The sequence below is a fragment of the Bubalus bubalis genome, chromosome 1 (assembly GCF_019923935.1).
Source record: "Bubalus bubalis isolate 160015118507 breed Murrah chromosome 1, NDDB_SH_1, whole genome shotgun sequence".
Classification (NCBI taxonomy): domain Eukaryota; kingdom Metazoa; phylum Chordata; class Mammalia; order Artiodactyla; family Bovidae; genus Bubalus; species Bubalus bubalis.
Window position 1 is genome coordinate 175436887 of NC_059157.1, and position 26359 is coordinate 175463245.

The 26359-nt window shown below is 38.6% G+C and overlaps 1 protein-coding gene across 8 annotated transcripts in view; it reads left to right on the plus strand.

Moving 5' to 3' along the window:
• The first annotated feature begins 615 nt into the window (after positions 1 to 615).
• The window catches only part of CEP70 (centrosomal protein 70), an 83512-nt gene continuing 57768 nt past the window's right edge, over positions 616 to 26359 (plus strand). For 4 of the 8 annotated variants that reach the window (XM_044946648.2, XM_044946671.2, XM_025291003.3 and 1 more), the window contains exons 1-6: positions 616 to 770; positions 2658 to 2760; positions 13563 to 13687; positions 18283 to 18373; positions 18495 to 18618; positions 18937 to 19117. In XM_044946648.2, the coding sequence (XP_044802583.2) occupies positions 13673 to 13687; positions 18283 to 18373; positions 18495 to 18618; positions 18937 to 19117 (411 nt within the window). In that variant the 5' untranslated portion in view covers positions 616 to 770; positions 2658 to 2760; positions 13563 to 13672. Of the gene's footprint in view, positions 771 to 836; positions 1142 to 1343; positions 1458 to 2657; positions 2761 to 13562; positions 13688 to 16289; positions 16346 to 18282; positions 18374 to 18494; positions 18619 to 18936; positions 19118 to 26359 lie in introns of those variants that run through there. The other 4 variants (XM_044946670.2, XM_044946667.2, XM_044946664.2 and 1 more) reach the window with 4 other exon arrangements.

Consider the following 26359-nt stretch of genomic DNA (forward strand, 5'->3'; position numbering starts at 1 on the left):
TGATAGTTCCCTACCTTGGCTTGGCTGCACACTGGAATCACCTGGGGGAGCTTAAGCAAACTATTGACCCATGGGTCTGATTCTGATATATTTCGCCAGAGGTCTGAGTATCCGTTTCAAATTTCTCCAGGTGATTCTAGTGGGCAGCCAGGGCTGAGATCCACTGGAGGAGGAAGAGTTCAGCGACCCAGGTAACCCTCCCTTTCTTTCCAGTCTGCGGCCTGCACACCTTTCTCTAATCAAGCCCACCGTACTGCAGCGTTAATTGCAGGGTGTATACCTATCTCCCTAACTACACTTTGAACATCTCCAGTCAGCCACTTTTGCATTTCGGGAGCTCGATGTCTGGCTTGATACTTCGTCGAGATTTGGAAAATGCTTAACGGAAGGATAAAATGTTGTCAACACACTTATGTGCGTCCTCCATGTGCCAGGCACTGCAGCGCTCAGCCAGGATCCAGGGAGTCAGAGAGATGGAAGTGCGCAGGCGCAGAGCCCTTTCCCCGCCCCGCCCCCTGCAGTCTACACTAAAAGTGAGCCCCGCCCCCAGTCGCGGAGCCAACCAGAGGGCGCGAGGCAGGACCAGCCTCCCCGGGCGGTCAGAGCAAATCGCTGCGGTGTTTCAGCCGGTGCAGAGGCGGATTCCTCGATGAGCTCCTGCTCGATTGGCCGACCTCCCACGGTGGGGTAACTGTCGCAGAGGCGGGGCCGGAGGCGGCTGAGCCGGCCGGGTTGAGCGCGCTGCGGGAGGTAGGCGGCGGCTGAGGAAGGTGAGCGGCGTTCTAGGTTTACGGAGGGGTCGTCTGGAGCCCCCGCCTGAGGAGCCCCTACCTGAGGAACCCCGGGAAGTGACCTCACCTGCGCCCTGAGAGTGGTCAGACGAGCCGCCTCGGGACTGGTTGTCGCCAATTAAAGTCCCAGGATAAAGGCCGAGGGGAGGAGGGTAGCCTGATAAACCTGGTTCGAGTCTGGCTTCGCCCTTTGTGGTCTCTGACTCCGCTTGTAAAAACTCAGCGCCTCAGTTTCTTTATTTGTGAAACACAGCTGATAATTCTTGCCTTACATGGTGATTGAGAAGGTTAAATGAGGCAATGAGTGTGAAGCTTGGAGTGATTTTCGGCGCGCCCTGGATTCTGGATAAGTAGATAGTTACTCCATCCCCAAGAGTCTACCAGGACCGACCCGCTCCACTTTTCAGTGTCAAGGTGTCTGAGGAGGTCGCCTGGCTAGTGAAGGCTAGGAATAGAAGGTGGGGGATAGATGAAGGTGTAGGTAGATGATTATCTCTTTCTCCGTTTTTTTTTTTTAGGTCCATTTCAGAGTGCGGGGCTCTTTATGCAGAGTCTAATTTGATTTTTATTAAGATCAATGAGTTGGAAATAATTAAAGGCTCAGAGACTTATAACACGCAGGCCAAACAGAAGTGTTTTTGTGCCGCTTTATTTTGTAAACATAAGGTTGGTTACACACTGTGCACGCATTATCCATGTTGGTTTCAATCCTCTGTATGAGGTTTTTGTTTTGTTTTTTACTTTTGGTCTTGCCAAACAGACTTGAGCCTTGCCCACCCCACCTTGGGGAGGAGGTGGCTGACAAGCGAATGCCGTAGCTTCTGCTTGGAGGAGTGTTCTGACCCTTTATGTAACTTCTCCTGGGGCAGAATGATTTGGTCTAGAGGAGATGCAGCCCTAATTTCGTTTACTTATTTGCGGTAAATTCAGTTCTTCTTAGGAACGTTAAATAGAGACTTTGAAAGCATTTCATGTTCCATTTATTGCAGTAAAGTGAAATATGTACTTTTGAGAAAGCTAATTACAGATTTTGATGTGACTTGACTTGAGAAAGAACAGCTACCGCCTATGCTTTATTTCCAGTTTTCCCCTCGAAAGTAGTGAAAAATAAATACATTTTAATGTATGGTGTATGTTATAGGGGTCACAGACTTATAAAGGGCAAGTTACCAAAGGAATTTTGGTAGACCGTGGACAGTGCAAGGAGATAGAACTTTGTTTGGCTTATCTGCATGTGTCTTTCCAGCTGTGTATAAATGAACACCTACCCTGCAACTGCTACTTTAGGTGTGATATGACACTGATTAAAGCAAGCTGCAGCTTCTGCTTTGGCTTTGGGAAAGTATTGGTTCCCCAAAAGTTCTGGGGAGCTTTTCTGATGCAAAGTTCCAGACCTGTGTCTTGTTACAGTTTGTAGTGGGGAGAAGACTGCTGCAAACCATTGGCACATTAATTTCACAGCATGGGCCCCTGAAAAGGAGGGCTTGGTCACAGGCGAAATTATGATAGTTCTCCCTGCCTTTGCTTTTTGTATTCAGTGGTTTTTGTCTGAGAGTACTCCTGACAATAAGAATTATTCTGCCTTTGAAGCCAGAATCAGAATTGATGCTAGACAGTGATAGAGTTGGACACCCAGCTAAATGTTTCAGCACAGCTGGGAGAGGAAAGATAAGTGGAAAGAAGACCCCAGTGAAGGCACCTGGTGGTGACCATCGATGTCCATTAGCAGTTAATTCATTGATTCCAGCTTCTGTTCAGTCGTCACCACCAGTACCATAGATGCCTGCTCTGGGAATAACACGAGACCTTTCTTACTAGGAGATGAACATTTTAAGATTTGGATCTCTTATTTTTTTTGAAACGTAGATGAAGATCCAGTTTCAGACATGAGACTCACTGAGTGATCATTTCATTGAGATCATCGTGAATGACAAGGTGAAAAGTACAAGAGGAATGTGGAATGACTGAGGTATGTCTGATGTGATAGATAACTCTCTCTGGGAATTGAGAGACCATGGAAAGGATCTACTAATTATGGAAAACTGTACGTATGTTTCCTTTTGACCTCCTCATAATCCTGTCAGGTATTTGAAGCTCCATAAAGGAAACAGAAGCCCAGAGAGGCTAAGTAACTATTTAAGATAACAGAGATAGCTGGTCACCAATTCTCATCACCACCTCTATCCTGCTGTGTGCCAGGCACTGTTCAATTAGTCCTTTGTATTTTAACTTTCCTAATCTTCCCAAGAACCTATGAGCTAAGTACTTTTATTATCCTCATTTTATGATAAGGAAATTGAGGCACAGAGATTAGTGGTTTCTTGGTTGCCTGGCAGAAGCCATGATTTAAAACCTTTCTATTCTGGCTATACCAGCCTTCTTTTGGTTAGTATTTCCTTTACTTTTGGTTTTATTGTTATTTAATAAAGTTTTTTTTAAATAAATAGTGAACTTTTATTATGAAATCAAACAGAAATGAACACACACACTGCACGTATACCTTAACAAATTAAGTGATGATACCTCCTATGTCAGGGTAGAGAACCATGCTAGCCATTCTAAGACTGGTCTATCCCAATTACGGCTACTTCTGTACTCCCATTAGTAGCATTGTTCTGACTTTTACAGTAATTTCCTCCTTGTGTTTAAAAAAAAAGTTTTTTCCTAAATCTGTATTCTTCAGCATTAAAGTGTATCTCTTGCTCATTATATTAATAAAAAAAAAAATCTCTTAATCTGTAGGTTTTCCCCCTGTTCCTTTCTTTTCCTTATAACTTATCTGAAGAACTTGTCTCATTTGACCTATGTATCCTACAGTCTGGATTTTGCAATTTGCGTACTCATGTACAGTTGATTATGTTCTTCTGCCCTGGGTAATTCCTACACATTTGTAGCTGGATCAAAGACTGAATCAGACTCAGATTCAATTCCCTTGGTAATTCTCTAGGTGGTGTTTGGCAGGATCATAGGAGGTGCAGAATGTCTCGTTTCTCTTTGTGTTTCCAGCACCTGTTGATACTTGATGCCTGTATCTGTTCATTGAAGGCTGCAAAATAGTGATATTCTAATTTTATCATTTCTTTTACTTGTTTGTTAGAATATTAGCCCCTCAGTTGAATATGTAGCAGTAAAATCTCTTTAGGAAAGGCAGCATCAACAATTTGTTCCGTTTATTTACCAATTTTTGAGAAAATGAATTGGTTCCTTATCTTCTGAAGATAATTATTTAAAAAAACCTAATATCAATATGAAGTCATAAATTTAAACGTTTTATGGGTTTCAGTTCATTGCAGTTATTTTAATTATCAAAGCTAATGTGCTCTCATCTTTGAGTGGGAGGAGCCTACTCAAGCCTATCCTTTTGATATGACCCTAGTCTTTTTTTTTTCTTTGGCTATTTCCTGACCATGGATTGAACCTGTGCCCCCAGCACTGGAAACAGTCTTAACCACTAGACCATCAGGGAAGTCCAGCACTACTTATCTTTAATAACTTCCTTGTTGTCTGATATCTTGAATGAATTCTGTCCCAAATCTGAAATAATTTTTTCAAGAAACTTTTTTTTCAAAAGGATCATAATCTGTATTCTAGGGATCCTGAGTCAATCATGGGCTTTTCTGTAGACAGGTAGATATAACTATCCTAGCTCTGTCTCTGTAAATACACACAGAATTCTTCATTTGTAAAACTGAAATTCTATACCCATTAAATAACTCACCATTCCCCTGGCAGTCACCATTCTACTTGCTATATAAGTGGAATCATACAGCATTTGTTTGTGACTAGCTAATATACTTAAGGTTCATCCATGTTGTAACTTAGGTAAACATTTCCTTCCTGTTTCAGGCTGAATGGGCTTTCCTCATGACTCAGATGGTAAAGAATCCACATGCAATGCAGGAGACCCAGATTTGATCCCTGGGTCAGGAAGTCACCCTGGAGAAGGAAATGGCTACTTACTCCAGTGTTGTATGGAGAATTCCATGGACAGAGGAGCCTGGCGGGCTACAGTCCATGGGGTCACAAAGAGTTGAACACCACTGAGCTGCTAACACTACACTACTACTTAAGGCTGAATAATATTCCACTGTATGGTTTATAGCATATTTTACTTATCTATTCATCTGTTGATGGAACTTGGGTTGCTTCCACCTTTTAGGTATATTTTGTGAATAATGCTGCTGTGAACATAGATGTTCAAGTATCTTTTTAAGATCCTGCTTTCAGTTCTTTTGTCAAATTGCTGAATCCTAATGGCATTTCTACATTTAATTTTTTGAAGAACCACCATGCTATTTTTCTTTTTTCTTTTTTTTTTTTTTGAGAGCCCAAACAAGACTTTATTGAATTAGGAATGATCACAACAGTTTTAAGTACCCTTCAAGAAAGCAGTTTTTTTTTTTAAAAAAAGTCAGTATTCTTGTTTATCAAGCTGAGTATGTAATATATTTCAAATAAATGCTTTCATAACTTCACATCATCAGTTAAGGAGAAAGGACATGTTTTGACAAAGAAATCATTTGTTCAAAGTAAAATGTTTCATTGCTAATACTCTACATTAACTACTATGCTTTAAAATTCTACTATCCTACTCACCTCCCCGCACAAAGTGATGGCATTAATTCTACTAAAGATAAATTTTTGGCTCACTAGATGAAAAAGGCATTTGAATTTAAGAGAAGTACTCTTCAGGGTCAATCTAACATTCCCATAGAGGCCCTCAAATTCCAGTTTAAGAAATACTTGTGTGTAGTCGGTTGCTAAGTCATGTCTGACTCTTTGCGACCCCATGGACTGTAGCCCACCAGGCTCCTCTGTCCATGGGATTTTCCAGGCAAGAATACTGGAGTGGGTTGCCATTTCCTTCTCCATGAAGAACCACCATGCTATTTTTCATAGCAGCTATACCATTTTATATTCCTGACAGTGCACAAGGGTTTCAGTTTCTCTACATCCTCACCAGTATCTGTTATTTCTGTTTCTTTTAGCCATCCTAATGGGTATGATGGAGAAGGCAATGGCACCCCACTCCAGTACTCTTGCCTGGAAAATCCCATGGACAGAGGAGCCTGGAAGGCTGCAGCCCATGGGGTCGCTGAGGGTTGGGCACGACTGAGCGACTTCACTTTCACTTTTCACTTTCATGCATTGGAGAAGGAAATGGCAACCCACTCCAGTGTTCTTGCCTGGAGAATCCCAGGGACGGCAGAGCCTGGTGGGCTGCCGTCTATGGGGTCGCACAGAGTCAGACACGACTGACGAGACTTAGCAGCAGCAGCAGCAGCAGCAATGGGTATGAGGTAGTATCTCATTGTAATTTTGATTTGCATTTCCCTAATGGGTAATGTTGAAATATTTTCATGTGTTTATAGCCTTTTTTATATTTTCTTTAGAGAAATGTCTGTTCAGGTTCCTTGCCCATTTTTTAATCAGATTTTTTTGTTGTTAAGTTTCCGGAATTCTCTGTATATTCTGGATTGTTTATTGTTATATTTAGTTGCTAATTGTGTCTGACTCTTGCAACCCCATGGACTGTAGCCCACCAGGCTCTTCTGTCCATGGGATTTCCTAGGAAAGAATACTGTAGTAGGTTGCCATTTCCTTCTCCAGGGGATCTTCCCGACTCAGGGATCAAAACTATGTCCCTTGTGTCTCCTGAATCAGCAGGGAAATTCCTTACCACTGGGCCACCGTGGAAGCCCCATATATTCTGGATATTAATTCCTTATCACATAGATGATTTGCGAATATTTTCTCCCATTCCATGGATTGCCTTTTTACTCTGTTGACAGTATCTTTTGATGCACAAAAATTTTAAATCTTTGTGAAGTCCAGTTTGTCTGTTTTTAGTTTTTGTTGCCTATGCCTTTGATGTCATATCTAAGAAATCATTGCCAAATTCAAGATTGTGAAGCTTTTACCCTGTGTTTTCTTTTAAATTTTTATAGTTTAAGCTCTTAAATTTAGGTCTCTGATCCATTTGAGTTAATTTTTGTGTGGTCTTAAGGGTACAACTTGAGTCTGAGTGAACTCCGGGAGTTTGTGATGGACAGGGAGGCCTGGTGTGCTGTGATTCATGGGGTTGCAAAGAGTCGGACACGACTGAGCAACTGAACTGAACTGAAGGGTACAACTTCATTCTTTTTACAGTTTTCACAGCAGAGGAAGAGACTGACTATATCCTTTTGAAGGGTTTTTGGCGCTCTTATTGAAAACCATTTGACAGTCAGTTCAGTCACTTAGTCATATCCAACTCTTAGCGACCCCATGGACTGTAGCACGCCAGGCTTCCCTGTCCATCACCAACTCCCGGAGTTTACTCAGACTCATGTCCATCAAGTCAGTGATGCCATCCAACCATCTGGTCCTCTGTCTTCCCCTTCTCCTCCTGCCTTCACTCTTTCCCAGCATCAGGATCTTTTCCAATGAGTCAGTTATTCCCATCAGGTGGCCAAAATATTGGAGTTTCAGCTTCAGCATCATATTCCAATGAATATTCAGGGTTGATTTCCTTTAGGATTGACTGGTTGGATCTCCTTGCAGTCCAAGGGACTCTCAAGAGTCTTCTCCAACACCACAGTTCAAAAGCATCTTCAGTGCTCACATTTGACAATAAATATGAGGGATTATATCTGGGCTCTTTATTCTATGCAAATGGTCTATGCCAACACCACTCTGTTTTGATTTGTGTAGCTTTGCAAAGGAGTTTTAAATCAGGAAGCTGTTACTCCTTTAGCTTCATGTTGTTATTCCTCCAGCTTCGTTCTTCTTTTTCAAGATTACATTCAGGTGATTACATTCAAGCTATTCACGGTGCCTTGAGATTCCATATGTATTTTAGGATAGGTTTTCTATTTCTGAAAAAAATGTCATTGGGATTTTGATGGGGATTACACTGAATCTGTAGATTGCTTTGGTTAGTATCAGTGTCTTAATATTAAGTCTTATGATCTATGAATATTGGATGTGACCCCATTTACTTATGTCTTTTTAATTTCTTTGAGCAATGTTTTATAGTTATCATTGTACAAGATTTTCACCTCCTTGGTTAAGTTTGCTCCTATTTTTATTCTTTGATGTCGTTGTAAATGGAGTTCTTTTATTTTCCATTTTAGGTTATTCATTGTTAGTGTATAGAAATGCAAATGGTTTTTATATGCTGATTTTCATATTCTGCTGCTTTGCTGAATTCATTTATTCTAATGTGTGTGCATGTGTGCACACGTGTGTGTGTGTATTAAGGTTTTTGGTATATAAAATCATATCATGTGCAAATAGAGATAATTTGACTTCTTTTCCAATGTGGATACCTTTTATTTCTCTTTCTTGCTTAAATGCTTGGTGGGAACTTCCATTTCTATGTGGAATAAAAGTGGTGAATGTGACATCCTTGCCTTATTCCTCATCTTAGAGGGAAAGCTTGTAGTCTTTTACCATTGAATATGATGTTCGCTGTAGCTTTTTCATATATGGCTTTTGTTGAGTTGTGTGCGTGCTAGTTTGCTTCAGTCATATCCTACACTTTAAGACCCCAGGCTCCTCTGTCTATTGGATTGTCCAGGCAAGAATACTGGAGTGGGTTGCCATATCCTCCTCCAGGGGATCTTTTGTTTTGTTGAATTAGTTTCCTTCTATTCCTAGTTATTGAGTGTTTATCACAAGAAGGTGTTGGATTTTGTAAAATGCTTTTTCTGCATCAATTGAGATGATTGTATGTTTTTTTCCTTCATTCCATTAATGTAATGTGTGATACACTGATTTCTTTTCATATGTTGAACTAATTCCTACATTCCAAGTATAAATCCCACTTGAATATGGTGTATAATTCTTTTACTATGCTGCTGAATTTGGTTTACTAGTGTGTGCATGCTCAGTCGCTTAAGTCGTGTCCAACCCTTGCAAACTCATGGACTATAGCCCTCCAGGCTCCTCTGTCCATGGGATTTTTCCAGGTAAGAACACTTGCAATGGGTTGCCATTTCCTCCTCCAGGGAATCTTCCCCACCCACGGTTCAAATCCTTGTCTCCTGTGCCTCCTGCATTGGCACTCAGATTCTTTACCATTTAGCCACCTGGGAAGCCTTTGGTTTACTAGTATTTTGCATCAATGCTTGTAAGGGATATTACTATTTTTCTTGTATTGTCTGACTTTTTAATATTAAGGTGATGCTATCTTCCAACAGTGAGTTAGGAAGTATTCCCTTGTCTAATTTTTTGGAATAGTTTGAGAAGAATTGTTAGTAGTTCTTTAGATGTTTTGGTAGAATTCCTCAGTGAAGCCACTCGGTCCATGTCTTTTCTTTTGGGGAGAGTTTTTTGATTACTGATTCAGTTCTATTACTAGTTACGGATGTACTGCAATTTTCTATTTCTTTGTGATTCAGTCTTGGTAGGTTTTGTGTCTATAGGAATTTGTCCATTTCATTTTGGTTATCTAATTTGTTGGCATACAATTGTTCATAATATTGTTTAATACTTTTTTCTGTATAATTTGTAGTAATGCTCCCACTTTCATTTCTGATTTTAGTAATTTGAGTCTTCTCTTTTTTTCTGTTCATCAGGTAAAATTTGTCATTTTTTATTGATCTTTTCAGATGTCTTTCATTGACTTTATTGCTTTCCTAGTCTCTATTTCCTTTGTTTCTGCTCTAATTAATCTTTATTTTTTTCTTTTGCTAGCTTTGGGTTTAGTTTGTTCTTTTTCTGGTTCCTTAAGTTGCAAACTTAGGTTGTTAATTTGAGATCTTTCATGTTTTTAATGTAAATTTTTATAACTCTTAAATTTCACCCTTCAGGATTGCTTTCACTGTGTCCCATAAGTTTTGAAATATTGTGTTTTGTTTTCATTAATATCTTAAGAGTTTTCTAATTTCTCTTGTGATTTCTTCTTTCATCCATTGGTTATTTACAAATATGTTGTCTAATTTCCATAAACTTATGAATTTTTGTTTTATTTTTTGATTTCTAACTTCACCTCTTTGTGGAGACTTAATTTGTGGTTTAACATATAGTCTATCCTGATAATGTCCCATGTGTACTTGGAAGACTATATTCTGTTGTTGTTGAGCAGGTTTCTTTTCTTTTCTTTTTTTCTTTTTGATCAGCTTGTGGGATCTTAGTTCCATGACCAAGGATCAAACCCGTGCTCCCTGCAGTGGAAGCATGGAGTCCTAAACCACTGAATTACCAGGGAATTCCCCTGAGTGTTCTTTATAAATCTACTAGATCTGGTTGTTTTACTCTGTAACATTGTCTGTTTCATTACTTTTCTTTTGTCTGATTACTATGTATTCTTGAGAATGGAGTGTTAAAATCTCCACCTATATTGTAGAACTATTTCTTCCTTCAATTCTGTGAATTTTTACTTCACATGTGTTAGTGGTCTGTTATTAAGTGCACAAGTGTTTTATAATTGTTATGTATTCTAGCTGTATTGAATCTTTTATTAATACGTAATGTCCTGTTTTGTCTCTAGTAGCCTGTTTTGATATAAAGTGTATTTTGTCTGATACTCATATAGCTAGACTTTCCTTCTTTCTTTCTTTTTTTAAAAATTATTTTCTTGAAATACCTTTTACCATTCTTTCACTTTCAATCTCTTTGTGTCTCTGGCTCTAAAATGGGTCTTGTTTTAGGCACATAGTTGGATCATATTTTCTTAAATTCATTCTACCAGTCTGTCAAGAGTTTGACCCTTTTACATTTAGAGTGATTACTGACAGGTAAGGGATTACTATCTGTAATTTTGCTATTTTTTTGTAACGTCTTATGGCTTTTTTCCCCCCTCATTTCCTGTATTACTGTCTTCTTGTGTTTAGTTGATTTTTTTTTTTTTTTGTAGCAGAATGTTTTCTTTTTCTATATATTCTATCACTGTTTTCTTTGTGGTGACCATGAGGTTTACATTTACCATTATAAAATTATAACACTAATTTGAATTTATCACAGTTTCACTTAAATAACATATAAAAATTCTACTTCTTTACAGCTCTATCCCCACCTCTTTCAGTTGTTGATGTTGCAGTTACATCTTTATACATGTGTGCCTGAAAACAAATTAAAAATTCTGGTAAATGAGTTAGTGTCTTAAATTAGGTAGAAAATGTGTGACTTTACAAACCAAAGTTATAATAATATTAGCTTTAGACTAATGATTGTTTTTTAAAAAATGATCTGTTTCTTAAGTCATGTAGCAAGCAAAAAGTGGAGTTACACATCTTTGTTATAATAGCAGCTTTTATAATTGCCTGTGTATTTACCATGCCATTTACCTTTATTGAGATATTTAGTTTTTCATATGGCTTTGATTTACTGTCCTGTGTCCTTTCATTTCAACTAGTGGGACTACCTTTACCATTACTTGTAGGGCAGGTCTAGTGGTAAGGAACGCCTTAAACTTTAGTTTATCTGGAAATATCTTTATTCTGTTCTCACTTTTGAAGGATAGTTTTGCCAAACATAAGATTCTTGATTGACAGTTTCTTTCAGAAAGAATTATATTATCTCACTACCTCCTGGTCTCCAAAGTTCCTGTTAAGAAATCTGCTGGTAATCTTGTTGATGATTCCTTGTGTGTGATGTGTCACTTCTCCCTTGCTACTTTCAAGATTCTTTGTTCTTTCAAAAGCTTGATTGTAGTACTTCTTGGTGTAGGTCTCTGAGTTTATGTTTCTAGGAGTTTGTGTCTTCCAACAAATTTGGGAAGTTCTCAGCCATCATTTCATATTCTCCCTACCACCTCTCTTTTCTCCTTCTGGGACTCCCACAATTCGTGTGTTGACACAACTGGTAGTGTCTCACAGGTCCTTTAGGTAAGGTTCACTTGTATTCAGTCCTTCTGTTTTCCTATTCTTTAGACTTGATAATTTCCATTGTCTTACCTTCACACTTACATGATTCATTCTTTTGCCTGTTCAAATCTGCATTTAAATGCCCCTAGTAAATTCTTTATTTCAGTTATCATACTTTTCAATTAAAGAATATGTTTGATTTTTGTTTTGTTGTTGTTTTCTCTCTTTACTGATATTTCACTTTTGATCATATATTTTTTCTTATTTTTTCTCCACATCTTCCTTTAGTTCTTTGAATTTTTTAAGGTGGTTGTTTTAAACGCTTTGTGCAGTAGATCTGCCATCAAGTTTTGTTGTTTTTTTTTTCAGAGGCAGTTTGATTTTTTTTTTTTCCCCTTTGAATGAGCCATGCTTTCCAGATTCTTTGTAAGCTTTACTTTTTATTGAAAACTGGACATTTGAATCTAGTAATATCTATGGAAATAAGATTCTCTTTCTTTGCCGTGGTTTACTGGGTTTTGTTTTTCTTTGTTTTAAATTTTGGCTGTCTTTGTGCTGAGATCAGCCTGACCTATAAACTTGAGGTCTTTTTTAGCCTACACCTTTCTGTGGGTACATGCAGTGGCTTTCTAATTCCCCATATATGCATTTAGGAGTGCTGTATGTGAACCTTCTTTGGATTCTGATTTGGAGAAAAAAAAAAAAGATATTTTTAAGACATTTGGGGGAAAACTGAACATGGACTAGATATTAAGTGATAGTAAGGAATTAATATAATTTGGTGTGACAGTGGTATTGAAGTTATGTTAAAAATGAGTCTACATTTATTGGAGGTGAGTACTGAAATATAAGTGGGTAGAGAAATGAAATAAATATGGAAGAATGTTGGTTATTATTGATCTTGGGTTAATGAATATACATGGGTTCATTTTACTCTTTCTCTACTTGTATGTATTTTTTTTAATTTCTCTAATGAAAAGTTTAAAAACTAGCTGAAAGGTGATAGCCATTGAAGTTGGCCGATACTTTCAAAAAGTATCTTTATTTAAATAAAAGTGAGAGAGATGAACATAGTGCATTAGAGACCAGAGTTTAAAGGGGAGAGAGTACTCTCTGATGTCAGCAGCAAAAATGGCAGAATTGGAGAATTTGCAACATGTTACTAGGTTTAGCTGAAAATGAATTATTGGTGACTAATATTGGTGGATTTCACTATCTGAAGCAGAAGTAGAAGGACAGAAGGGTGATTTGCAAGAAAAACTGAACTAGCAGCAGGGAGGATCATTTTACTTCTCTGGGTCTCACATGGTTATAGCATCTGATATATTGGTACAATTCTCCCAGCACTCTTTCCTGCCAGCTCTGGACAGCTAGAGATGTTGGATTAAACACTTTCTAAGGTTCTCTCACGTTGTAAGATTCCATGATGCCAATGAATATGTGTGATGATTGTGCCTCTGCAAAGGAAGAGTTAGATACCTTAAAAATTCAAGGAAATTTCTTCCTATAGAATGGCAGAGTTTTAGACAACAAGAGCACGTGATGGGAGGGTAGACTGAATATAAACTTGTGTGTGTGCCAGTCAAATAGAATACATTGTGTTGCTAGCCTTTGATCTACTTAGAAATAAAGACCACCTAAGAATGTGGCATTTAATTTACCCTTTGAGTTAGGCTAGTGAATTAATTATTAAACTAATGAATTCAGACAATTCTTTCATTTTTTGGGAAGCAGCTTACAAAAAATGTTTATTAGCATCACTTGCTTTTCACATTACCTAGTTAAAACAAATAGTTTCTTTGTGTATATATGAGTAAAACCCCATAATGTTTCATTTCTAGAGGAGAACATTAAAATTATAAAAATCAGCTTTCTTAGAAGTCATAGAAGTTTTGGCTTAGGAATGCTTAAATTGCCCAAGAGTAGTAGGTTCTTTTAAATATAATTTTCTTTAACACCTATTGCGCTTTTTTTATTTTAGACAATTCAATTTTTTATTGCCAATCTCAACTTCTTTTGACTCTACAAAAGAAATTGTATCTACAGCAGCCCCTAAAGCCAAGGAGTCCAGCAAATCATCAGATAAGACTCATGACTGAAAAACAGGTAAACCTGAAATACTTGAAACCAGTGTTTATCAAAGTGTGCGTCAAAGAATACCACATCTACAACTGTGAAAAACCTTACTTTAAAAGACTACTTTAGTAAAAGCATTTTGGGAAATGATGGGTTAAAACTATTAAATGGTATCCTTATTCTAAGACTTCACAACATATCAGTGTCCAGAAGGAGGCTTTATTATACAGTTTTTCCTACTTATGTAATACTAATTTGATGAATATTTCATTAGACTGGTCTTCTTCAGTTTATACTTGGAAAATGCCATTCTCAAATATTTTGGAATTTGCAAACAGTTATGTTTTTCTTCAAACATAATTTAACTCAGATGACCGTTATATCTACTACTGTGGGCAAGAATCCCTTAGAAAAAATGGAGTACCCATTATAGTCAACAAAAGAGCCCCAAATGCAGTACTTGGATGCAATCTCAAAAACAACAGAATGATCTCTGTTCGTTTCCAAGGCAAACCATTCAGTATCGCAGTAATCCAAGTCTGTGCCCCAACCAGTAATGCTGAAGAAGCTGAAGTTGAATGGTTCTATGAAGACCTACAAGACCATCTAAAACTACACCCAAAAAAGATGTCCTTTTCATTATAGGGGACTGAAATGCAAAAGTAGGAAATCAAGAAATACCTGGAGTAACAGACAAGTTTGGCTGTGGCATACAGAATGAAGCAGGGCAAAGGCTAACAGAGTTTTGCCAAGAGAACACACTAGTCATAGAAAACACCCTCTTCCAACAACACAGGAGAAAACTCTACACGTGGACATCACCAGATGGTCAATACCGAAATCAGATTGATTATATTTTTTGCAGCCAAAGATGGAGAAGCTCTATACAGTCAGCAAAAACAAGAATAGGAGCTGACTGTGGCTCAGATTGTGAATTTCTTATTACCAAATTCAGACTTAAATTGAAGAAAGCAGCAAAAACCACTAGACCATTCAGGTATGACCTAAATCATATCTAATCTAATCATAAGTGATTATACAATATAAGTGACAAGTAGGCTAAAGGGATTAAGTCTGATAGAGTGCCTGAAGAACTATGGACAGAGGTTCATGACATTGTACAGGAGGCAGTGATCAAGACCATCTCCAAGAAAAAGAAATGCAAAAAGGCAAAATGATTGTCAGAGAGGCCTTACTGTGAAGGCTGTGAAAAGAAGAGAAGTGAAATGCAAAGGAGAAAAGGAAAGATATACCCATTTGAATGCAGAGTTCCAAAGAATAGCAAGGAGAGACAGGAAAGCCTTCCTCAGTGATCACTGCAAAGAAATAGAGGAAAACAGTGAAATGGGAAAGAGTAGAGATCACTTCAAGAAAATTAGAGATACCAAGGGAACATTTCATGCAAAGATGGACACAATAAAGGACAGAAATGGTATGGATTTAACAAAAGCAGAAGATATTAAGAAGTGGCAAGAATCCACAGAAGAACTATACAAAAAAGGTCTTCATGACCCAGATAATCATGATGGTGTGATCACTCACCTAGAGTTAGACATCCTGGAATGTGAAGTCAGGGGGGCCTTAGGAAGCATCACTATGAACAAAGCTAGTGAAGGTGATGAAATTCCACTTGAACTATTTCAAATCCTACAAGATGATGCTGTGAAAGTGCTGCACTCGATATGCCAGTGAAAAACTCAGCAGTGGCCACAGGACTGGAAAAGGTCATTTTTCATTCCAGTCCCAAAGAAAGGCAATGCCAAAGAATGCATCATGTGAAATACTGGGCTGGATGAAGCACAAGGTGGAATCAGGATTGCCGGGGGAAATATCAATGACCTCAGATACGCAGATGACACCACCTTTATGGCATAAAGTGAAGAGGAGCTAAAGAGCCTCTTGATGAAAGTGAAAGAGGAGAGTGAAAAAGTTGGCTTAAAACATTCAGAAAACGAAGATCATGGCATCTGTTCCCATCACCTCATGGGAAATAGATGGGGGAACAGTGGCAGACTTTTTTGGGGGGGCTCCAAAATCACTGCAGATGGTGACTGAAGCCATGAAATTAAAAGATGCTTGCTCCTTGGAAGAAAAGTTATGACCAACCTAGAAAACATATTAAAAAGAAGAGACATTACTTTGGCAGCAAAGGTCTGTCTAGTCAACACTATGGTTTTTCCAGTAGTCACATATAGATGTGAGAGTTGGATTATAAAAAAAACTGAGTGCCAAAGAATTGATGCTTTTGAAGTGTGGTGTTGGAGAAGACTCTTGAGAGTCCCTTAAACTTCAAGGAGATCAAAACAGGCCATCCTAAAGGAGATCAGTCCTGGGTGTTCATTGGAAGGACTGATACTGAAGCTGAAACTCCAATACTTTGGCCACCTGATGTGAAGAACTGAGTCACTGGAAAAGATCCTAATGCTGGGAACGATTGAGGGCAGGAGGAGAAGCGGACGACAGAGGATGAGATGGTTGGATGGCATCACTGACTCAATGGACATGGGTTTGGGTGAACTCCAGGAATTGGCGATGGACAGGGATGCCTGTGGTGCCGCAATCCATGGGGTCACAAAGAGTCAGACATGACTGAGCAACTGAACTGAACTGATGTTTTTCTTTCTCTTAAAAGAGTTATCAGGACCTCCATGGCAGCCCAGTGGTTGAGACTGCCTCCCAGCGCATAAGGTGTGTGTTCAATCCGTGATCGGGGAGCTAAGATCCTACATGCCTCTTGGCCAAAAACCAAAGCTTAAAACAGAAGCAATATTAAAACAAATTCAATAAAGACTTAAAAATGATCCACATCAAAAAAAAAAAACAGACCTTTAAAAAGTTATCAGGCAACAGTATTTGTATAATTTGGTCATTCAAAATATGTGACTTTTTTTATAGGGCATTTTTTTTTTTAATGAGTTGTAGTAGGTTTGGAGAAGGAAATGGCAACCCACTCCAGTGTTCTTGCCTGGAGAATCCCAGGGACAGAGGAGCCTAGTGGGCTGCCATCTGTGGGGTCGCACAGAGTCGGACACGACTTAAGCAACTTAGCAGCAGCAGTAGGTTTCCACTTATATACCCACACAGAGCTTTTGGCTCCCAAAACAGATTCTAGCAATAAATCAGTAAAAACAGATTTTACTCCATTAAAAGTTATTACAAGATAATTGTTATAATTCTCTTGCTATACAGTGTATCCTTGTTGCTTATCTATTTTAGTAGATTTTTTAATGTCTGAGGGGAATTTGAATGTGTGTGATAGTTGCTCAGTCATGCTTGACTCTTTGCAACCCCATGGACTGCAAAGTAGCCTCCCTGGCTCCTCTGTCCATGGAATTCTCCAGGCAAGAACACTGGAGTGGGTAGCCATTTCCTTCTCCATTGGATGTGAAGAGTAATACTTTTATTTGAACTTTTAAAAATTTTCTAGGAAAGAGGGAGGGGAAAAAATTCTCCAAATTATTAGTATTAACATTATTATAATATTTACATGCTATTCACTAATAAAATACATTAGATACTTTTCAAGCATTTAAATAAATTGAAAATTTACTCAAATCACCTTTCCACAAATATACTTACATTATACTATATAAGATATTTAAGGTCTTTTAAAAAGAATGCAAAGTATCTCACACACTTGATTTTAAAATTGATCATTGTACTTAAGAACCTGTTATTGATGTTAACATAATGAATTTAAATGTCATTAAAAAAAAATCTGTTTCTGTTGTATTTTATGTTCTTTTCTTACCCATTGTTTTTATTTATTGTTAGGTTTTATTCTTTTTTTAATCTGGAGAGAGTTCCCTTCTCAGCGTAAATATATATGTAGAAACAGGGATACAAAAATTAGGAGTGTCTTTCAGAATATTTCTACTAGAATCAGTTACCTAGATGGACAGACTCCTTTTCATAGTTAGACCTTGTCCATTATACAAGGAACTACCTAAGTTATTGGCTCTTCCAGTCAGATATGTTTGATTTTGTTGTGACCCTGGTCATCGTTAAGGTGACAGTTAAATAAAAAACCCTAAATAAAAAGTTCAGTTAAATAAGAAACTTAAGGTCTGTTTGCTGCTGTTGCTGCTGCTAAGTCGCTTCAGTCGTGTCCGACTCTGTGCGACCCCATAGACGGCAGCCCACCAGGCTCCCCCGTCCCTGGGATTCTCCAGGCAAGAACACTGGAGTGGGTTGCCATTTCCTTCTCCAATGCATGAAAGTGAAGAGTGAAAGTGAAGTCGCTCAGTCGTGTCCGACTCTTAGTGACCCCATGGACTGCAGCCTACCAGGCTCCTCCGTCCATGGGATTTTCCAGACAAGAGTACTGTTTAATTCACTGAAATTATAAGGCTTTTAATTTATTCATTAAGACCTATATATGTGTTCTGGAATTATGTAATTCCAGATATAATGTAAGTATCTGTGCTTATTTGCATCCTTTTTAGTCTAATTTTGTTAGAAACAAATCTGTTTTAATTTTAAGCATTATGTGTGTATAAAAATTCATATTAAAGCTTTTGGAGAAAAAGTCTGTTGTTCTGAAAACAAAGGAAATTATTTATAAGAGGGCATTTCTTCACCCTATATCTTAACGTTGATCCTTTTCTGTCTTCTTGTAATTGTAGCGGGAAGAAGCAGAATGGGAAAACATAAATGTGCTGTTGATGATGCATGGCTTAAAGCCTTTATCTCTAGTCAAAAGAACAGATATGAAAGGTAATCAAATTATATTCTTGCTCCTTAAGATAAAAAGCTTCTTTTTTTGTTAAAATTTCTCAATCTTAATGTTTTTCTTATCTTCATTTTTACTATGTGTATTACATTTCAAAAAATGTAGATCTCATCATTTTTGACAAACAGTCATCACAGACGATGAGGGAGAATTTAAAAACAATGATGGAGGAAACATCGCGTCAACAGAACATGATCCAGGAGCTCATAGAAACTAATAAACAGCTTAAGTAAGAAAATTGAAAAAAATCTGTTTTGAATTGTATGTGAACAAATGATATGCATTTAAAAAAATAACTCGCTTGAAAAGAATCTTGGAATTTAATTTTCCATTGATTAAATATAAAGTAAAAAATATTTTTAGTAGGTAAATTTTTGGTAATAGCTTCGATATATACTGATACCCTAAGTTTCCTTTGTTGGTTTGTGTTATAGAAATATTAAGAATGCAAAAAAATTTTAGAAAGTTGTTATGTTGGTAGATGGATATGTTGGTTGATATGATTTGTTACTATTACTAAGAGAAGGAATTGTATGTCTGTTACTAGAAATGAACTTCAGCAACAGCAAAGCCGAGCAGCAGATCAGGAACAACGAGCTAATGACTTGGAACAAATTATGGAGAGTGTGAAGTCCAAAATTGGTGAAATGGAGGATGAATCTGTAAATAGGGTTTGCCAGCAACAGAATAAAATAAAAGAACTTCAAAAGGAGCATAAAGTTTTACAGGTAATGAGTTAAACATTTTCTTACATGATAGTCTTAAAATGCCTTGTCAATGTTACAGGTGACTTCCATGTTGCTTAAGTCAGTGATCCTTATCTTCCTTTACCTATTACTGTCATTGTCTTGAAATTCTTTCTTTGCTGTTTCCAGAATATTTTCTCTTCTGGTTTTCCTCTAACCCCACTGGTTATTTTTTGATCCCTTTGCTGATTCTTCGCATTTTCCATGACTTATCCCTTCAGTTCAGTTGCTCAGTCGTGTCTGACTCTTTGCGACCCCATGAATCACAGCACGCCAGGCCTCCCTGTCCATCACCAGCTCCCGGAGTTCACTCAAACTCAATGTCCATCGAGTTGGTGATGCCATCCAGCCATCTCATCCTCTGTCGTCCCCTTCTCCTCCTGTCCCCAATCCCTCCCAGCATCAGGGTCTTTTCCAATGAGTCAACTCTTCGCATGAGGTGGCCAAAGTACTGGAGTTTCAGCTTCAGCATCAGTCCTTCCAATGAACACCCAGGACTGATCTCCTTCAAAATGGACTTGTTGGATCTCCTTGCAGTCCAAGGGACTCTCAAGAGTCTTCTCCAACACCACAGTTCAAAAGCATCAATTCTTTGGTGCTCAGCTTTCTTCACGGTCCAACTCTCACATCCATACATGACCACTGGAAAAACCATAGCCTTGACTAGACGGACCTTTGTTGGCAAAGTAATGTCTCTGCTTTTGGTGCTTCCAAAGAGTAAGGGTCTTTTAATTTCATGGCTACAGTCACCATCTGCAGTGATTTTGGAGCCCCCAAAAAGAAAGTCTGACACTGTTTCCACTGTTTCCCCATCTATTTCCCATGAGGTGATGGGACCAGATGCCATGATCTTAGTTTTCTGAACGTTGAGCTTTAAACCAACTTTCTTACTCTCTTCTTTCACATTCATCAAGAGGCTCTTTAGTTCCTCTTCACTTTCTGCCGTAAAGGTGGTGTCATCTGCATATCTGAGGTTATTGATATTTCTCCCGGCAATCTTGATTCCAGCTTGTGCTTCATCCAGTCCAGTGTTTCTCATGATGTACTCTACATATGAGTTAAATAAGCACAGTGACAATATACAGCATTGACGTACTCCTTTTCCTATTTGGAACCGGTCTGTTGTTCCATGTCCAGTTCTAACTGTTGCTTCCTGACCTGCATACAGATTTCTCAAGAGGCAGGTCAGGTGATCTGGTACTCCCATCTCTTTCAGAATTTTCCACAGTTTATTGTGATCCACACAGTCAAAGGCTTTGGCATAGTCAATAAAGCAGAAATAGATGTTTTTCTGGAACTCTCTTGCTTTTTCCATGATCCAGCAGATGTTGGCAATTTGATCTCTGGTTCCTCTGCCTTTTCTAAAACCAGCTTGAACATCTGGAAGTTCACAGTTCACGTATTGCTGAAGCATGGCTTGGAGAATTTTGAGCATTACTTTACTAGCGTGTGTGATGAGTGCAATTGTGCGGTAGTTTGAGCATTCTTTGGCATTGCCTTTCTTTGGGAGTGGAATGAAAACTGACCTTTTCCAGTCCTGTGACCACTGCTGAGTTTTCCAAATTTGCTTGCATATTGAGTGCAGCACTTTCACAGCATCATCTTTCAAGATTTGGAATAGCTCAAGTGGAATTCCATCACCTCCACTAGCTTTGTTCGTAGTGATGCTTTCTAAGGGCCACTGGACTTCACATTCCAGGATGTCTGGCTCTAGGTCAGTGATCACACCATCGTGATTATCGGAGTTGTGCTCATCCCTTAAACCTTTCTTTTTCCTATAAATTCTAATGTCTTTGGTGATGCTCAATCTAAGTCATAGTACTTTTAAATCTGTGGCACAGGCTTCTTCCCTTAATTCCAGACTAACATCCTGCATCCTACTTGATATCTCTATTGGATGGCTAATTAGGCATGTAGAACTTTTTAACATGTCCAAAACCATACCTGGATTTCCTCCCCAAACTTTTGTCTTTTAGTCTCCACTCTGGTCCAAGTCACTTTCATTTCTTTACTGTGTCTTTCTTGGTTTCCCTACTCCAAGCCTTGCCTTTTTCAATGTGCTCTCAACATTGTAGCACAGAACACTCTAACTTTGCATTTTCTTTTTTTTTAAAGGGAAAAATCCAAAACTCTTTACTGTGATCTTACATGATTGTCCCTGTGTTACCTTCTGACTTCATCTACTGTACGTTTTTCATATTCTATTCCAGTCACACTGACAGTCTTGATTTTCTTTGAACATTTTCCTTGAACATTCTCACCTCAGGGACTTTGTATGTTCTTCCTTTTTCCCTCTACCATGCGAGCTTTTTTTAGCTGCACGGTTTGTTTTCTCTCTGCTTACTCAAGTGTCACATCACTATCTCTCCGGGATTCCATTTTTGACTACATCACTTACAGTTGGCAGTCCTGTCCCCCACATATCATCTTGCCTTCCCTGCATTGTTTTATCCATAATTCTTACCACCATCTAACATGCTGATATACTATACACTTTGTTTTGTTTGTATATCTCTGTGTTAGAATGCAAGCTCCATGAGGGCTGATATTTTTGTCTGTTTTGTCTAGGGCTGAGAAAGTGTCTGCTTTATTATTAGTATCAATAGATACTAATAGATATTAGTATCAATATCAATAGATATTTGAATTATTGATTTTTAGTTTTATGTTTATTGAAATAGCAATGTTATAACATTGAATATTTAATTCCTAATTTAAAAAACTTCTTTTAAAACTTGAGTGTTTATTGTAATTGAAAGAAAGAAATCTTTTGTAGGGAAAATCAATATTTAGTCGTATAAGACATTACAGATACTTAGAAACAGTATATCATTATAAATGTTTTCTGTTGGCACAGCATTATGTGTACCTGTTGCATACAAGGTGTTTAGGCTGCCTAAAGGGACAGTACTCCTTAGGCAGGGCCTGGATGTCCCCTCAGTTTATGCTAGCAGCATTGGAAGGATGTGATAAGTTAAATTTCAGGGATCAGAGAGAAACAGCGGGAGATACTAAGAATTTCTGGTATGAAGCTTCAGGCGGTGGTTTCTGCCCTCATTTAGGCTGCCAGCTTGAGGCCAGCAGTGCTGGACCTGTTGGTGTTCATAGCTCCAGAGAAGACACTATCATTCTTTGGCTAAGTCTGTTTCTGTTATTCATCAGTCAATAAGATCTAGCATTTACATTTTTAGGTTTGCTTTGTTAGGTAGCATTCCTCATCAACAGTATATTCTGAACTCTCTCTGTGGGGAGGGGGATTTTGCATGGACATATTGTTCCATGCATTTGATTTTGACCTTTATCTCAGATATAGGACATGTAGAAATATGAAGCTCTTTAGCTCAGGGGTCCCCAGTCTCTTGGATCTAATACCTGGTAAGAGGTGGAGCTGATGTCATAATACTAAAGTGCACAGTAAATAGAATACACTTGAATCATCCCAACCCCCACCTCCCCCATCTGTAGAAAGATTGTCTTCCACAGAATCAGTTGCTAGTGCCAAAAAAGCTGGGGACCATTGCTTTAACTCATCAACTTACTGATGTGGGAAGCAGCCATCAGGTGGTACTGATAGAGGGCGTTGAAGGTGAGAGATCTGTGTGGGTTTTTTTTTTTTTAAGGAAGATACCTATTTTTTTTTCCTTACAGAGATTGATCTATAAATAATCACAAACTGAATTATTATAATGTAAGGCTTATGAATTTACCAAGGTTTTAGGCAATTCAAAGAAAAATGCTTGAGTATTCATTGGTAAGGGGTGATTTGAATGGAGTGTCATGTATTTTCTGTCAAGTATTTAATCTGTCCTAAATGAATTATAGGCCATTTAACTTTTCACTTTAGGTTTCAGAGTTTTGTTATATAGCTTTTAAATGTGTACAGAGGAAGTCTCATGTTACAGTCGGCCATGGAAAACAGACAGAATTAGGGTGGGGGCGTGAAAACTTGGTTTTGTGGAAGGATGTGTGTGTGCTCAGTAGTGTCTGACTCTTTGCCACCCCATGGACTGTAGCATGCCAGGCTCCTCTGTCTGTGGAATTTTGTAGGCAGGAATACTGGAGCGGGTTGCCATTGCCTACTCCAGGGGATCTTCTTGACCCAGGGATCGAACCCGTGTGTTTCTTGCATCTTTTGCATTGGGGATTGGATTCTTTACTGCTGGGCCACCTGGGAAGCCCTGGGGAAGGGTATCTATGCTAATTTGAACAATTGAAATTAGTTGCTTGCTTGTTTCTTAAGTACGTGAAGGGTACTTTTTATAGGATGATGACAGAAATTGGCAAAACCTCAAGGGCAATTCCCAAGGAATTGCTGCCCCTCAGTGTTGCCTGATTTTTTGTACAATTCTATCACAGATTGGTCATATATTCTATTCTTTACTAGTTAATTTGTGCTTTCTTGGGGAAGATGGAAGTGCTCCTGGAAAACAATTATTTCACAGTTAGAGGCACATTTTTGGGGGGGGCATACACTTGTTTCCGGTTTTAGAATGGTTTAGTGCTGCATATTTTGCAGTTGAGAGAAAGGAAGCATTGATTTTGTGTGTATGTGGCAAAGAGATCAAGGAAATTAGATGTTTGACAACAATACTTTGAATGATTGTTATTGAGAGATTGCTGGGAAATGCAGAAACGAAAAGACAACATTTCTGTGTTCTGCAGTGCAGTTTTCCTTTTTCTGTACTTAGACAACATGTGTTAGCATCTGTGGATATAGTTTGATAAACTTTTCAATCCTCTAAAGATCAATGCAGAGTACATCATGTGAAATGCTGGACTTGATGAAGCAGAAGCTGGAATCAAGATTGCCAGGAAAAATATAAATAACCTCAGATATGCAGATGACACCACCCTTATGGCAGAAGGTGAAGAGGAACTAAAGAGCGTCTTGATGAAAGTGAAAGAGGAGAGTAAAAAAGTTGGTTTAAAACTCAGCATTAAAAAAATGAAGATCATGGCACCCAGTCCCATCACTTCATGGCAAATAGATGGGGAAACATGGAAACAGTGACAGCTTTATTTTCTTGGGCTCCAAAATCACTGTAGATGGTGACTGCAGCCATGAAATTAAAAGATGCTTGCTCCTTGGAAGAAAAGGTATGACCAACCTAGACAGCTATTAAAAAGCAGAAACATTCCTTTGCCAACAAAGGTCAGTATAGTCAAAACTGTGGTTTCTTCAGTGGATGTGAGAGTTGGACTATAAAAAGAAAGCTGAGTGCTGAAGAATTGATGCTTTTGAACTGTGGTGTTGGAGAAGATCATCTGCATATCTGAGGTTATTTATATTTTTCCTGGCAATCTTGATTCCAGCTTCTGCTTCATCAAGTCCAGCATTTCACAAGAAGATCCAACCAGTCCCTTGGACTGCAAGGGACCTAAAGGAAATCAGTCCTGAATATTCATTGGAAGGACTGGTGCTGAAGCTGAGCTCCAGTACTTCGGTCACCTGATGTGAAGAACTGACTCATTGGAAAAGACCCTGATGTTGGGAATAATTGAAGGCAGGAGGAGAAGGGGACAACAGAGGATGAGATGGTTGGATGGCATCACTGACTCAATGGACATGAGTTTGAGCAGGCTCTGGGAGTTGGTGATGGACAGGGAGGCCTGGTGTGCTGCAGTCCATGGGGTCGCAAAGAGTCAGACATGACTGAGCGACTGAACTGAAAGATCTAAGCAGATAATTTGTTTTAAATCAGTGTGATCAGTATCAGCATGTAGTCTCCCTCTTCTTTCTCCATAGGGAATATATGGATCAGAAAGGTGACCTTTGCTTTTCTTTTAGTGGTTACCTTAAAGATTAAAATATGCACTCTTGACTTCTCAAAATGTAATGTTACTTTGTACTTTCTACCTTATTCTATGACATTGGTAAAATTGTTTTATAATTACTACATTCTCCAACTTATATTATTGTTGTGTATTTCAATTCTGTATTTTTATTCTCTATACATATATTTTGGGGTCACAAAGAGTCGGACACGACTGAGCGACTGATCTGATCTGATCTGATACATTTATTTACTACTGACAGTTGAAATAGCAAAAAATATTTTTTTCCTGTTGTTTAAATTTTTAATAAGCAGAGGAAAAAATTCTAGTTTTATACTGTCTGTCCTAACTATTATGTATTGTTCCAGCCATCCAGGGTGGGCTTCCCAAGTGGCTCAGTGGTAAAGAATCCACCTGCTAATGCAGGAGATGCAAGAGACACCAGTTTTATCCCTGGGTCGGGAAGATCCCCTAATGGAGGAAATGGCAACCCACTCCAGTGTTCTTGCCTGGAAAATGCCATGGACAGAGGACCCTGGAGGGCTACAGTCCGTGGGGTCACAAAGAGCTGGACACAATTGAGCACACACCACCTCCTTTGGCAAACCACTCAGTGTAAAGCCACCAAGCTCTTCTGTACACTTCTCCACAAGTCCTTTAGCTTCAATTTCTTTTTTTACTTTTGTGTTGGATTTCTCTATCGACTTTAGCTTTCTGAAATACACAGGGAACCATCAGACAGAGTGTTTCTTAGGGCCAAATGAGAAAATAGATCTACTGTTTATTAACATCAGCAAGATATTCCTAATGTATGACGGCCTTATAAGTAACTGACATCTAGGTAGGGAGGAAAGAGATATAGGAAGGATGGCAGGGCTTATTAAAATTGTTATTGGGCCCTCTCCAGATTCTTGAACAGTAATACCTTATAAATATGAATATTGCTCCCACAAGGTTCTTAAGCTTTTTAGTGAAAGGATAGCTTGCGCACAAGGGAAAAGGTGGAAAAGAGTGCCAAATTCTGGCGAACTTTCAGGGAAGTCCGGTTTTAGAAGGGATTGTGAGGGAGGGGGCCACAGTGTGCCTGATTAGCTTGTGCTCAATTCTTGGATTGGTTGGCATCAAGGTGAAGTTTCAGGTATCATCAACCTTCCGATTTCAAATGTTCTGGTGTCTACATGCTTGCAGTCAGCAGATTTCATCTGAAGGGGGTCTTCCTCCTATAAAAACAACTTAGGAATGTGTGTCAGGCTTTTATATCTTTCAGGGAACTCGGAGTTCAATGTGGCAGATTTATATATACATACATCAGTGGAACAGAGATAATTTTTTATTCCTGTGAGTCTCTGGGTGTTATCTCTGAGGCCCAAGCCTTCAGGTACTTTTGTTCTACCAAGCCTGTCAAGGCCATTTTCTTGGTTCTTTTCTAAAATGGTATTCTTGTCGTCC